At 39.1% G+C, this 16,204-nt stretch overlaps 1 protein-coding gene across 2 annotated transcripts in view; it reads right to left on the reverse strand.

Annotated features, from left to right (window-relative positions):
- Positions 1-2,391: 2,391 nt before the first annotated feature.
- The window catches only part of ENKUR (enkurin, TRPC channel interacting protein), a 31,982-nt gene continuing 18,169 nt past the window's right edge, over positions 2,392-16,204 (reverse strand). For both annotated transcript variants that reach the window (XM_033208804.1, XM_033208805.1), the window contains exons 3-5: positions 15,937-16,160; positions 10,668-10,814; positions 2,392-5,306 (exon numbers count right to left, since the gene is read on the reverse strand). In XM_033208804.1, coding sequence (XP_033064695.1) covers positions 5,133-5,306; positions 10,668-10,814; positions 15,937-16,160 — 545 coding nt within the window. In that variant the 3' untranslated portion in view covers positions 2,392-5,132. The remainder of the gene's footprint in view (positions 5,307-10,667; positions 10,815-15,936; positions 16,161-16,204) is intronic.

The following is a 16,204-nucleotide window of genomic DNA, read 5'->3' on the forward strand; positions in this document are numbered from 1 at the left end:
TTCTCTCCCACCTTACCTCGAAATGGTAGTTGCTGAGAGCTCATTCATTGCCTTCTCAGTTTGTCCCAAGGTGATCTCATTCACGCTGATGAATCTCCAAACATACAGGTCTACCCCACATCTCTTTTGATACAAATCTCTCGCTCTTTCAATGTATCTTTCTGTCTCTTGATCTAAACTTCCAACTAGATGCCACAATTTTCATAAGCCTAACATGTTTAAAATCATTCTTGATATCTTCACCACATTCTTTTCTTAAACTGCTCCTCCCCTAGGGTTCCCTAGTTCAGAAAATAGCAGCCCCACCCCTTGCCGCCCCACCGCCTGGCTGCTCAAATCAGAATTTGGTTGTCAATTTTGAAACCTCCCTCTTCCCCCGTTCAATCCATCACCAAGTTATATTTTTACCTCCTAAATATTTATTGACGCCAACAGCTACACTTTATCTGCACTACTACAACCTTGTTCTGTGCCACTATCTTCTTTACCAAGTAGTCTACTAACTAGTCTCCCCATGCGCATCTGATCTTCCACTTCAGTCCACATAGCGAATGATCATTTACAAATACTGACTGCCTCATGCCACCTCTCTGCTTAAAACGCATCAGTGGTGCCTGCTTTCCTCCTCTTCAGCTTGCACCTTTCTCCCCTTTTCTAAGTTTACCCCAGCCCCATGGCTGTCTTGTCTATCCGTCAAGGGTTTCCTGCCCCAAATCCTTCACACATTCTTCTCTCTGCTTGGAATTCTTTCCCCTCTGCAACCCTTCTCTTCTCAGCTTTTCCCAACTTCCACTAATTCTTCAGTCTCATTTAAAATGTCAGAGCCTACAAAATCTGATTTAGGATTCCCTTGATACTCTCTTGCATAGCATCCTGTTTTTTTTTTTTTTTTCCTTCCAAAACACTAATTTCAATTTCTAATTATAAATGCATTATATTTGTGATTATTTCTGTCTTCCCAACATAGCTATTTTGTTCACCATTATATGCCTAGCAACTAGAACAGTTCTTGGCACATGGCAGTCAATATGGGTTGAATGATAATGAGTGAGCTATGTTAGCTGACAGACTTTTTACAAAATAATTTTTTTCTCTTGACTCCGTTTTAGCCAAAGTACCTGCTGGATATTTTTTGTTTGTTTGTTTGTTCAAGATGGAGTCTTGCTCTGTCACCCAGGCTGGAGTGCAGCAGTGCCATCTTGGTTCACTGCAACCTTCACCTCTTGGGTTCAGGTGATTCTCCTGCCTCAGCCTCCTGAGTAGCTGGGACTACAGGTGCATGCCACCATGCCCAGCTAAGTTTTGTATTTTTAGTAGAGACAGGGTTTCACCATGTTGGCCAGGCTGGTCTTGAACTCCTGACCTCAAGAGATCCACCCACCTCAGCCTCCCAAAGTCTGGGATTACAGGCATGAGCCACTGTGCCTGGCCCAAAGTATCTTTTGATTATGATTTATCTTCCCACATAGCTTGACAACTGGGACAGAATGCACTTATTATGGGGATTTATTTAGCTGAGAGGTATTTCTTAATTTAAAAATCAATGTTCGGGCAATAACTCATGCTCACATAGACTTTAATTCATGTGTGTCTGACTCTGAGTTCCTGAGAACAGTGAAGCATGGGTCCTCAGGTCAGGTCCTGGGCCACATTAATTCACTAATAAATATCACCCATGAGGCTTTGTTGGACACAACCTTGCAGACCTTTCTCAGTGACTCCCTGGCATCATTACTGATTTAAGCTTATCTATCTTTTTGGAATGCCTGTGCTGAGTAACTTAAGATGTATTGCCAAATTTTTGCCAGTTACTAGAGATAAAAGTTACCAAATATAGTTATCATCTGTGTGTGCCACTGAAGAGATTAACCAGGCTAGGCTAATCTCAGGCTAGAACTTCTAAGCAGTTCAAACAAGTCCTTTTCTGCAGCCAGATTTTATGGGTGTGGGAAATTCTATTGATAGTATGTTAATGGGCCTAGCACCAACTGGACAAAAGGACTACGGAATTGAGAGTTCTTAATAGTAAGTCATAGTATTAAGTTGTCTTTCTACATGCCAGGGACTATGCTGTTATGCACATATTGTTCCATTCATTCTTATCATAACTCTACAGATCATGGAATGGGTTAGCAACCCCATTTACAGAAAAGGAAAACATGGTTTAGAAAGGTTATGTAGCATACTTAGTAAGCAGCTGAGCTGGAATGCAAACCAGAGGCTGCCTGACTTCAGTACCTGAACTCTTAAGCACTACGTGAAATTACCTCCTCCTACTTTGATTATGTATTAACTGATTGGTATGGAATCAACTGGTTTGTTTAGTAGTCAAATTCTCTATCCTCCAACTCTGACTTATGTCATGATAATAATGTCAAGAGATCATTAAAATACATGTTTGGGTACGGTCCATTACTTTATTCATTAAGGATTTTTTGAGTATCTTCTCTATACCAGCTGTCATGCAGATTCTAAGGAATGTAGATGAAAAGATACACAGTGTCTTCTCCCCTACAAGCTTGCAATTTCATGGAAAACAGATATGCACAATACAATATGACCAGTGCCATAAAGGAAGGCCAGATTCTGAGGAATCAAAGAGGATTGTCATGGAAATGTGATGTGAGCTGATGAAGACTAGGGATTTGCCAGGCAGCTATGTAGGATGAGAGAAAGAAAAAGGCAGTTTTCTGGGCAGAGGGAACCATGTGTGCAGATCTGGGAGGTCTCTAGTACCTCAGTACTATCGGAATGCCAGTTACAGTGGGTAGGGAAGAAGCAGCATTTCAAGAAATTAAGCTAAAAAGATCATAGACAAGGGGCCAGACCACATCAAATCTTTATTATACCCATTCTTCCTTTGCACAGGAAGAGAAACCAAGTCAAATTAGCTGCATAATGAAGTTTGACTTTTTAGTTTCAGGTGTCTACTCCCAAGTGACTGCAGTCTCCATGTCTCTTAATTCATGCTCTCAAGAGAGAGAGAATCTGATCAGTCACTGGCCAGCTGTCCAAGTCAGGTGTTTGTCCCTATTCTGGGTGATAGGATGACCCAGGTATGTATGTGTATGGATTGGGGGAGGTTGAACTGGCTTTATCCAAAGTTGGGATCCCATGGTAGGGATCACCCTCCCAGGAACAATGGATGGGAATGTTTCCCTCTGAAGGCTGTGTGAAAGAAAAGCAACAATGTCCACCTAGGACAATAGTGTAGACCATAGAGAAAAGTCTAGATTCTTTAGTAGACATTTACAGAAGGCAAAATAATTAGCTGTTAAAACCACAAAGTTTTCATTTTAACATTTAAAGCAACTCCCACTCATGACTTCAAAGCATAATATCCATAAGGCTAAAGTAATTAGAATATTTTTGCATTGCTACTGATTTTGAATTATTTAAAAATGAGTATGTATAGCAATCATTTCACAAATAAAATACTTACCTAAGCATCTCATCCTGAACTGGCAGAGAAAGGCGGCCTGGATCAATAGAGCCACCAGACAAAAGGAGAGTGGGCCCCCGAGTGACTGAGGTAACAGAGTTATACCCCCAACCTTAGTCGCATTGCACAGTGATGTAAATGAAAAATGTATCTGTATCAGGCAACTGAGATTTGGAGTTAGTTTGTTAAAGTAACTTAAGTTGCTTACTGAGCGATGCAAACGGGAATGATATGCATCATTTCTAGGCCTGGCCTGTACATGCCTCTCCCTAACTCTGGATCAGGTGCATCCTACCCACTCTGTAAGTCTGGGTCCCTGAGTGACTGCAGAAAAGGGTTCCTGCTGACCTGCTCACAGCAAAGTACTGCTATGTTAGCAAGAATTGAATATATGTTTATGTAATTATACATTTTGGAGTGTACTGTCACAGCTGTTAGCCTACCCTAAATAGCAACCAACCATTCTTGGTAAGTGAGAAGGTATCATATATTATCCTTTATTTTATATCCGCCCTAAGTTAATAAAGGAATAAAGATACTCATACAGACAAGTTTCAAGTGAATCTTCAAAAAAAATTGTATGTGAACTATTTTTCTTTAAGTAACCAAAATAAGCTTTTCTATAAGGCTTCCAAATTCTGTGTTTGCGAAAAAAGCTTGAAAGACTCCCATATTTTGTTTTTTATGTTGTCCAGAGGATAAAAACCAGTGTAAGCAGTAGAAATGGTTACTTCTCTGATATTTTATAGTTGCATATATTTTACCAAATTTTTCTAATTTAAAATTTCATAAAATAACCTTTTCCTCTTAGATATTTAGAGCTATTTTTCTTATTTTGGGTTGAAAACAGCTCTACTAACATAAACTTATTGCTTAATAGATTATGTAATCTTACAAATATAACTTTAGAATTCATAAAATGGATAAGTAGAAAGGATAAAAAGGGAAAAAAACATTTAAATAAGATATGCATAGTGAGTTGTGGAATAAAACAAGAATATCGCAGTTGGTATGCTAGAAAGGAGGCTATTCTCCTTAATCATCCTCAGTGATGCCTTTTACAAATTGTAGTCTTGATTTTGTAAGTTGTCTTCTTAATTTTTCTTCCTCCAAATAGAAGCCTTTCATCATACACAGTGTTATGAATACTGAAAATATTTATCACTTGGAATAACTGCAAACGTCATGGGCCACAGGAAAATACATCTTTTGCATTTGTGGAGCTCAGAAACAATGTGTTGGAGACACTTAAGAGTAGTAAGAAGGCACATGTTGCTATTTCCAGTTCAAAATACTTAACAGTTTTCAAAGTTGTGCTGTTGGTATCATGCACTGCAGGAAAAAAAAAAAAAAGTGAAGTTCTGAGTGCTGACTTTATTTTTCAGTACCTAGAAATTAATGTTTATGTGAAACAAGTATGTAATAATAATGAATTACATTGTGGAACTGGAACACATACTCAAATGTAATAGTTTATATGTGGAAAACGTGACACTAGTAAAAACAAAATTTCTTCTTGTGTAAGTGAATAACTAAATTATTCTTTGCACATTGCCTAAGCATTCTGATTAAGTCTATTTTCATTCTCTTCATAGGATTTTCCTTTTTGAAAAACGTGGAGTTTTATTTTTATATTTTCCATGATTTTTTTTCCCCTGCATTGAAATTGCTATACTTCAAAGATCCATTCTTACTTATTGGCAATATAAATAATTTTGTGCTTTTCAATTACACCAATGTCGTGTTCCAGTTGTTTCATTTCTTCTTCCAGCCTCTGTTTGTGGATCTTCTTTGGTATGGAATCTATAAAGATCGAGAGGGACTGGAATTCTTTATGCACCTCTTCCCAGTTCTTTTTCAGCCCCTGCAAATGGTCAAGAAACTTATAAATACCAAAGCAAACTGCAAAAGTAAAGGAAATTGGAAAAGTTAATCGGTAATGAAAAATGTCAATAGGTAAAAGAAACTGACAAAAATAACTTCTAAAATGAAATGTATTTATCAAGTACTTGGCCACAGTAACCAAAAATATTGTACAGAGGCCAAATCCCATCCTTGACTGTGTGCTCAGTTCCCACTGGGAGTATTTGTTTGCTCTGTTTTTGTTGTTACTATACTTGTTTTTACCATCAAAAATGTACATGCAGAGTTATGAGTAGTGTGAAGCTAAAGCTTATAGCAAATGTGTGGGTAAAAAACAACTTCGAACAACATTTTTGAACAGGAAATTGTTTTGTAAAATTTTCTTTTTTATCCTCATTCTTCAACAGAGAAATCACATCAAAAGATCTAATTCTGATGTTCATGGACATATTTTCTTATTTCTAACAAATGGGATTTGTAAAATTGCTGAGATTCACTCGCACAAAAGACGATCTTCTAAGTGTCTTTTCAATATATTAGAAAGAACCAATTGCCCTCTATATAGTTAAGAGATCTATAGTTCCTATTAATGTATTCTATAAATGATTGAAAGGTCATTAAATGTAACATACATGCTAATTCAATAATGTAGCTAACATTTTCTATTCTCAGAAATCAACAAATGCAAAATTAGGGATCTCCTAGGAGCAATAAAGGTTATTTCTGTTTCTGCATAATTACCATTTTTTATCACAGTGCCCTATGGGCTCCATAGACAAAATGGTCTTAAACTACTAATTAAATTAATTCAATGAAATTTTATAAGTCAACACTTTTTAATTATTCATTATGGGCACATAGATTATTTTACTTACACAAAAGCAAAACAGAAAGTGCAATTTAAGATACTGCCTTGACGGTGAATTGCTTGAGCCCAGGAGTTCGAGACCAGTATGGGCAACATGGCAAAAACCTGTCTCTACAAAAAATACAAAAAATAGCCAGGTATGGTAGCATGGGCCTGTAGTCCCAGCTACCTGAGAGGCTGAGGTGGGAGGATCACCTGAGCTCAGAAGGTTGAGGCTGCAGTGAGCCATGATTGTGCCACTGCACTCCAGCCTGAACAACAGAGTGAGACCCTGCCTGACAGCAAACCCAAAACCAAAACCCCCAAACTGAAAATACTGTCTAGAAAACATGGTCCTTGAAAATCATGGCCATATATTTAGGTGTAAAAGAGGATTAGAAGTGACTCATATAATAATGCCTTCATCTTAAGCTCTCATGGTACAAATTTAATCTTGTAGAAACTTCCAGGGACAATAAAATTTCAATGATTTATTTCCATGTTTAGATAAAAGGGCTGATGACAGGTCATGGCACACTGTACAGAAGAGGTTGGTGGGGGAAAGGGGCAACAAATTATGAGACCTTCTTGAGTGAGCTAAGGATCTGGGAAAGGGAAAGGATAGAAGAAAAAGTATCCAGGTTAAATTTTAAGAAGAGGAGGCTACACAGTTCTTGATGGTGTATGCGATGTATTCCAAAAAGAAGCCCTCAAAAGAATTCTATTTCTCCACAGCCTTTCATTATGGAATGTGAAATAGGTTCCCACAGTGCTCCACAGGGGTGTCTATTGCAGAGAGGAAGTCTATGTATTTGTACACTTGTGGATATCAAAGGTTTTTCATAGCTAGTTGGGTGATATTTCCATATTACTTGCAGTCACAGCAGCTACAGTTTTCCTCCATATTTTCTTTTAAAGGATAGTTTGCTTTTATCTTCCAGTGTGTACAATAACGTTTGGATCAAAGTCAACAGTCAGGGATGGAAACTAAATGTAACGAATATTTCATATTATACTGAAATAGGCTACTTGCTGACTTTAAGAGGTTTTTTCATTATTTCATCTAAAAAGATATTTCATGTGTTGCAGCAATAGCGATTTTCCCTTATTTTTATTTCTTAATTTTCCTCTCTTCTATTTTAATGCTGAAATAATATCGTTCATTTTGGAAAAAATTCAGATAGGGAGAAGTGATCTTATAATAAGAAGGGCCTTCAGTTTCATGCTCCTTTTGCACCCTCCCCCACCCCCAAACATTCTCCACCTTACAGGGTGCTCCCAGCTCTTTCGCCCTTTGGCCCGAGTTCAGCCACAGAAAACCCTGGAGGGCGGAGAGTGAGGTTAGGGCATTTCTCCTCCTCTCCTAGGACAGTCTGGACACGGGTTCTAGCTGCATTCATCTATGACTGTGACCCTCAGCCCAGCTCCAGCTCTCACTGGATTCTGAGAGCACTGCTGCTTGTGCCTGCTGCCCTTCAAGCCTAGGTGGTGGTTAATTCTTATTGTCCCTACTCCTGGGGTGCCTCAGTGCTTCTTGTTGGTTCCTTTAACCCTACTTCGCTTCTGTCAATAACTCCTTCATAAATTCTCTTCAGTGGCCACTACTCATGCCTGTAATCCCAACACTTTGGGAGGCTGAGGGAGGAGGATTGCTTGAGGCCAGGAATTTGAGACCAGCCTGGGCAACATAGTGAGACTCTCTCTCTAAAAATAAAAAAAAAAATGAAATAAACAGATTACAAAAAAAAATCAGCCAGGCATGGTGGTATCCCAGCTAGCAGTGAGCCGTGATTGTGCCACTGCACTCCAGCCTAAGCAACAGAGCAAGACTGTCTCAAATAAATAAATAAATAAAGTAAACAAACATAAGTTATCTTCCAAGTCCTAGATGAGTGTGCCTTCAATTTCCTGCTAAAGCCCTGACCAATGCAGCCTCCCTTTGCTACCTCCTCTGCAAGTAGGTGTTCTGTAGTGGGAGAAACACCAGCCTGGCAATTGGTAAATGAATTTTAGTCCCTATTGATGCACTTGATAGTTTTGTGACCGAGGACAAATGAAAATCAAACTCTAAGTTCACTGACACCAAGGACTGTGTTTATTTTGCTCTCTACAGTATCCTTTTGGCTGGAACACAGTAGATATTCAATAAATAAACAAATGAACAAAGGGGCCCGCTTAATGTATTAGTATTAAGGGCTGGGCATAGTGGCTCATGTCTGTAATCCCAGCACTTTGGGAGGCCAGGGTGGGTGGATTACCTGAGGCCAGGAGTTCTAGACCAACCTGGGCAACATGGCAAAACCCCATCTTTACTAAAAAATACAAAAAATATTAGGTGGGCGTGGTGGTGCATGCCTGTAGTTCCAGCTACTTGGGAGGCTGAGGCATGAGAATCACTTGAACCTGAGAGGTGGAGGTTGCAGTGAGCCAAGATCATGCCACTGCACTTCAGCCTGGGTGCCAGAGGAAGACTCCATCTCAAAAAAATTTATATATATATATATGTATATATGTATTTATATACATAAAATTTATTTGTATATATTGTATATATGTCATATATAATGTATATATAAAATATGTATAAATAGAGAATTTTGCAATTTAATTGGTGAGAGGAACTATGGATCTATGTACATGTGGAGATATGAATGTGTGTATGTATGCAGCTCCTCAGTTTCATAAGGTTTCAAGGCACTAGTCACCACTGGAGGATTATAGATCTTTAGCTGGCCTGAAAATGTAGAGTGAGACAGCATATATATATATACATATATGGCCCTCATTTTAAAATGAGAAATTTTAAAAATGAGAAATTTGGAATCACTAGACCAGACGATCCTGTCCAGGTATAATGAGTCTGTTATTTTATGAAGAATGAGCAGAATGTGGCTTACTCAGGGGCATACAATCAGATTGCCATCGAACTACACGCAACTCTTGCCCAGGGAAGGATCAGGGCTCATCAGGAGGCTGGCCAGTGACTTCGTTACTATGGCAGCTCTGCTCCCTGGCTCATAAGGCATCCAGTGGAGGATTTGCTATTGTCACATCAAAGGGTAACTCTGTAGTGACCGTAATAGGAAGCTGAGGGCTGCTTATCTCCTGTAGCCAAAAAGACACAGAAGGGAAGGACCTGTCACTTCTGAGTTCTTCGTCATATTCCTATTTTTCAGCATCATTTAGGTGTAAAATCCTGGCTTTCACAAAGGCACATACTTTCTGAAAATGGGAAAATCCAAATGAGAGAGACAGAATGGGCCACAGACCAGAACTCTCCCTGAAAATGACATGCCAATTCTCACTTCCATGTCTGCCAGCCTTCCTTCCTGCCTGTCTGCCTTCCTCCTTTGCAGCAGACCATTTCTGAACATCTGCGTTTCCACTGAGCACTGTGCTAGGCACTGGGGATGCTGCTGTCAGCAAAGAGACACCGTCCTTGCCTTTGAGTCACTCCTAATGTCTGGGACACACCATCACTCTACATTTTCAGGCCCAGCTAATGATCTATAATCCTTGGAGGGGGAATAGTGCGTTGGAACCTTGTGAACCTTAGGAGCTGCATACATAGGCACATTCACATCTATACATGTACAAAGATCCATAGTACCTCTCACAAATTAAATTGCACCATTCTCCATAGTAAACATTTAAAAAAATCTTATGCCTTTTAAAATATCCTCAGGGTTTAGCATTTAAGAAATGTTTATTGAGGATTATGATGACATTGATAAAATGTTAAGAATTTATAACAGCATATGAATCCATTTTTCAACAGATTAATAAGACACTAGAAATGGCTTCATGGGATGTTTTCAAAACGAAAAAAGAAACAAACAATTAAGTATTATTTCTACCTCTATAAGAGAAAGTATGACTATAAAAACTACAAAGAGGTTCTTGATTAAACACTCATACAAATGATGAAGACGAAACCCTGCTTATGCCCCCTAATATTTTAAATGCTTTAGATAAAAGTCCCGCATTAAAACAACCCAATATAAATATATCTTTAAGTCTATTTAATTAAAAACAAGAGAAACATATGTGAAACCTAACACCTGTTTATTTAAAATTTTGGACATTTGGCTTATAGGAAAGAAAAAAAAAAGTTGTTTTAAGGACACTTTCAATTATTCTAGAGCTCCATCTAGTGAAAAATATCTAATTATTTTTCACAAACTCAGGGGCATAAAAATGAAAATAAAAATGCTTTATTTGCCTCATTTCATGCGTGTTCATTGTAGAGGAAGGTAGGCTTCCTTACAACAGTAGTTCAGGAAAAAAACAGTTCACCAAATTGGAAATAAAATATTATTCAATGAATCCCTATATTATAACTTTTTGCTCTCTCCAAAGAGTAAGCTTTGCTGTATGTAGTTTTTAAATGTAATCCAAAGACATTGTTCTGATTTCAAAATCAAAGTGCTGACTTTAATCATCAAGGTGATGGTACACCTTTCTTTCAGAGGTGATCCAAAGAGTTACAGATGATGTAAATGGCAGAACACACACCTGCAGAACCGCCTCTCTTTCTTCATTGGAGAGCCTTTTCATAGCTGCTTTCTTAAGGTTTTCCTGGATATAACGATCATATTCTTCTTGGGCTTTCTTTATTTCCTCATTTCGCTTACATATGTATTCAGGTGTGACACCATAATCCTAAGAAGATATTGCAGATAAAAGCAATCAATATTTTTTATGCAATCTTATATATGTGTACATATCAACCGATGATGGGAGAAAAAGAAATGGTACAGACTTAAAGCCTTTGCTCAAAACCCTGTAAATTGACAAAATTCAGTGATTTTTCCCCCCCGTTGAGAGCTAGTAGATTCTTGCCTTTTAAAATGGAGTTGTTATTGGCCGTGCATGGTGGCTCACACCTGCAATCCCAGCACTTTGGGAGGCTGAGGGGAGTGGATCACTTGAGGTCAGGAGTTTGAGACCAGCCTGGCTAGCATGGTGAAACTCCGTCTCTACTAAAAATACAAAAATTAGCTGGGCATTGTGGCATGTACTGGTAGTCCCAGCTATTCAGGTGGCCGAGGCACGAAAATCTCTTGAATCTGGGAGGCAGAGGTTACAGTGAGCAAAGATGGTGCCACTGTGCTCCAGCCTGGGTGTCAGAGTGTGACTCCATCTCTAAATAAATAAATGAATAAATAAATAAATAAATAAATAAATAAATAAATAAATAAATGGAGTTGTTATTGCAGTTGCTTGTTTTTCCTTTTCTGAATGTTTCCCACCCCTGTTCTTGGCTGATACTTTACTCCTAAGAGTTGACTTTTCTACCTTCTATGTTCTTCAGTTTTTACCTGAAACATCTTGAATATGATATTCAAGAGTTGGCTTTTCTACCTTCCACCTTCTACATGCTTCAGTTTTTACCTGAAATATCTTGAATATTTTGAAGTCTCTTTTTCGTGGTCTTGTTAAAGAAAAGACAAAATCTTCCAAAACATTATAAAAACATGCCCCAATCCTGTGCCTGTAAAAACCCCCAAGACCCTAGCAGGCAGGCACACAAATGGCTGCACGTCGAGAGGAACACATCAATGGAAGAACATATAAATGGAGGCGGTCGAGAGGAGCATGCCAACATAAGAGCACACCGTTGGGCACTGGCAGGCTGGCAGGCTGGCAGGCCATCGACCAGTGGAACAACACGGAGTTTGGCCAGGGTGGTGGGAGGAGAGCCTGAGTCACAGAGCTGCCCGGCTCTAGGGAAAATCCATCTCTCTTCTGGCTCCCCCATCTGCTGAGAGCTACTTCCACTCAATAAAACCTTGCACTCATTCTCCAAGCCCACGTGATCCAATTCTTCCAGTATACCAAGGCAAGAATCCTGGGATACAGAAAGTCCTTTGGAAGCCCTCTGCCCTTGTGATAAGGCAGGGAGTCTAATTGAGAAAACACAAGCCGCCTATGGACAGCTAAATTAAAAGAGCACACCCTGTAACACATGCCCGCTGGGGCTTCAGGAGCTGCAAACATTGACCCATAGACACTGCTGTGGAGTCAGAGCCGCACAACCTGCCCATCTGCATGCTCCCCCTAGAGGTCTAAGCAGTGGGGCACCGAAGAAGTGAGCCACAGCCCTATGGTACACCCTGCAAGGGGGATAAGACAACTTTTGCCGTTTCACAGCGACTGGCAGTGAAACCATCAGCTATGATTCTTTGAGCTTAGTAAATGCGTTTGATTTCACCATGTGTAGAAACAGGACTACTATGTATTCCTTCTTTAAAAAATATTTGAGAATGTACTTGGTGCTAGGTATACTAGTGAATAAAAAAGGCAAAGTTTCTGTCTTCAGGGATTTTGCATTCTATGGTGACAGAGACTCACCAAAAAATAGAGAATGAAATAATATGTATGTGTTCTGAAGTAAAATAAATAAGGATAGTGAGGGAAAAGAAAATACTAGGGGCTATTTTAGATAAACAAGGAGGTCGGGAAGGAACTCTCTGAAGAAGCAGCAGTTGGGAGGTATGGTAGTCATTAAAATTCTGACAAATATTCTGTTTTCCTTCTGGACACTTGGTAGGACAACACTTTCCTGTGTTGTCTTCATAAAGTAAGATGCAGCCATATGCCCCAAATTGCTCAGTGTCAGTGGAGGTGACCTCTGCCACTTCTGGATAGAAGCCTTAAGAATTAGTGGATGACTTGCTGTGTCTTTTCCTGTCTGGTCTAGTGACAAACAATGTTTAGATTTTTCTGGGTCCTGGAAGAAGGAAAAGAAGCAGAGCCTGTAATAACCCTCAAAAGGGCATGTGGCGAAAGCAAACAATAACACTTTGTGGCTTTAAGTTACTGAAATTTGGGGGTTATTTGTCATCACAGTGTAACTTAACCCATCCTGACTGAACAAGGAATAGAAATCCTAGATATAAATGTGTTCTGGAAGCTGCAGAGGACAACATAAATAGACTCTGGGAGCCCAGTATTCTGGTCAGTTGGTGCAGTGAGACAGGCCAATCCACTTCGGAAAACACTGAGGGAAACACCTCATTACAGCTTAATGCAATAATGGAGCTTCAACATGATGATTCTGCAGGATCACAAAAAGATTAAGTTATGTTTGGCATACTCTGTTTAAGAAAGAGAATGACTGGGCACAGTGGCTCATGCTTGTAACTCCAACACTTTGGGACAGCTAGGCAGGAGAATTGCTTGAGCCCAAAAGTTCAAGACCAGCCTGGGCAACATAGTGAGACTCCCATCTCTAAAAATAATTAAATTACATTTTCTTTTAAAAAGAAAGGGAATGGCATGATATAGTTCAGAAAAAAAACTCACAAATAAGCAAAAGTGTCAATGGTCTGAAATATTTCTATGGGCTGAATCACTGGAGGCTAATGCATACTGTTAATAAAATTGCATATATTATAATATTCACTCTTTGTTCTTTTATTAGGTGTCATATTTTGTGCCAAGTGCTCAATATACTTTATATTATTTCATCCTCACTACGACCCTGTGATAAATCCAATGGATTGTTGGAAATCACGGTTACTAAGTGGCAGAGTTACAATTTGAAATAATGTCTTTACTACTATAGCTAAATACCTCATGTGATCATCTATCCTTGCTTGTTTTCAGAAATCGTTTCTCATGGTACGAATGGCATATAATTCACTTGGAACTGAAACAGGATTTCACTCATTTTATAAAAATATGACATTGACTTTAAAAGAGTTTATTTACTATCTCACCTACCAATAATAGATCTTTAAAACTTAACTCTGATAAGGGAAAAGTAAATTGAATGTCTTTCGTGAGCACTGATTGCTAGTCAGCAACACCAAAAAGGACATTATGTGCATGGTGCTTTCATGGCTTGGTAAATGAGCATAGACAGATCTGGTATTTTTCTGTTTCCAGGATGGATACTTCAAATTTCCTGTTGGAGTTAGAAAATGCAATAAAGTGGACAGCTTAGAGAGCAGCCAGAAGGAGGGGCAGAGTGTGTGGCAGGTGGTGGCATGACCATCAAAGACTTTTCATATAATCATGGAGAAAAAATGGATTGGAAGTGGCTTTAAGAGCCAGGAGAGTGAGTTTTCCACTTTTCCCTATCCTGTGGGGCAAGGAGTATAAAACAGTTTCCAGGGGCCACAGAAGGAGGAAGTACCTGGGGAAGCCTGAAGTAACTTTATTGGCTTATCCTGCAAACTCCTAGATTCCTGAGAAGACAGTGTCCTCTGAAAACAGCCTTGAGGGTCCTGTTTTGATTTTCATCTGGCATTGGATTCAACATGGTAGATCGCTGGACTCTTTAATTCAGGGCCCCTGTACATCACTATTGCAATTTCTTTTCTTTTGTTCTTTTATCTCTCTTCCTTTTTCCTTATCTCTCTCTTCCTTTTTCCTTCCGTCCTTTCCTTTCTCCTTCCCTTCCTTCATTTCTTCTTGACGCAACTTATTATTCAGAATTTTGCACTCTTTTTGTTTGTTTGTTTTTTGACACGGAGTCTCGCCCTGTCACCCAGGCTGGAGTGCAGTGACACGACCTTGGCTCACTGTAAACCCTGCCTCCCGGGATCAAGCGATTCTCGTGCCTTAGCCACCCGAGTAGCTGGGAGTCCAGGCACATACCACCATGTCTGGCTAATTTTTGTACTTTTAGTAGAGACGGGGTGTCACCATGTTGCCCAGGATGGACTTGAACTCCTGACCTCGAGCAATCCGCTCGGCCTTCTAAAGTGCTGGGATTACAAGTGTGAGTCACTATGCCCAGCCTGCATTCATATTTTGTGTATTTCAAGCACTTTTAAGCTTTATAAGTGTGCAAAAAAAGTAGGATTAAATAAGATTTTTGTAAGCTTTTTTATTTTAAAGATCTGTATTTGGCTGGGCGCGGTGGCTTATGTCTGCAATCCCAGCACTTCCGGAGGCTGAGGTGGGTGGATCACTTGAGGTCAGGAGTCAAGCCCAGCCTGGCCGACATGGTGAAACCCCCTCTCTACTAAAAATACAAAAATTAACCAGGCCTGGTGGTGCATGCCTGTAATCCCAGCTACTTGGGAGGCTGAGAGAGGAGAATCACTCGAACCGGAAGCTGGAAGTTGCAGTGAGCTGAGATTGCATCATTGTACTCCAGCCTGGGAAACAGCGTGAGAATATGTCTCAAAAAAAAAAAAAACTATATTTAAACTATAATGTTCACCAATGAAATTATACACCTTTTCAGATACAAATGAAGGACCCAAAACGACTAGATTATTGTACAGTACTTTCAAGTCTTCACCCAAACCCAAAACCAAATAAATATATTCACGTTAAAATAGGACTGTGAATTATTTATACTACACTGATGAGATGGATGGCTCTAAAGCTGCATTCTGCTTCATTTTTCTTATTCAGCTGCCAAGTTACTGCAATTAATGACTAAATCTTAAGACCATCTGACAGCTTATTCCTTCTAGATTTACAGTAATGACTGCTTTTAGTGACATTTCCACCTAACCAAAAATATCTTTCAGAGAATGTTTATTAAAATTGTTAAATATATTGATAATCAAAATTAAGAAAAACAACAATAATTTTTATCAATAATAAATTTTATGAACTATACGGAATTGTTTACTACGAGTTCTTTGTAACTTTATCACATTAGATTTGGACCAAACACAGATTGCAGAAGAATGAGAATCAGCAACGTAGACCATGTGTCCAATGAGAGCACTAATCATGATAATATAGATGATCACCATAAACACCATATTTAAATTATTTGAATCTCAGCCCTCTCATTAATATACCACAAGGCTACCTTTTTATTGATGTACTTTGGAACTAGTCCTGAAGGCTCAACATCATGCTTGTCTCCTGTTCTTTTATCAACATAAATTGGTTTAGGCTTTTTAGCCACTCCCATGATGACATCGGCTGCATTTGTATTTATAAAATTTTTTTCACTCTGTATTCCCATGACAGGATGATCAGTCCTCAGTGGCACAGCAGGCTTTTTGGGCACGTTCCGATCAAACTTTTTTTCTGTTAAATATAACATTTTTTTGTTAATATTAAACTACAAACAC

This window comes from Trachypithecus francoisi, unplaced genomic scaffold, assembly GCF_009764315.1.
Source record: "Trachypithecus francoisi isolate TF-2019V2 unplaced genomic scaffold, Tfra_2.0 Lachesis_group9, whole genome shotgun sequence".
In the NCBI taxonomy this organism is placed as follows: Eukaryota; Metazoa; Chordata; class Mammalia; order Primates; family Cercopithecidae; genus Trachypithecus; species Trachypithecus francoisi.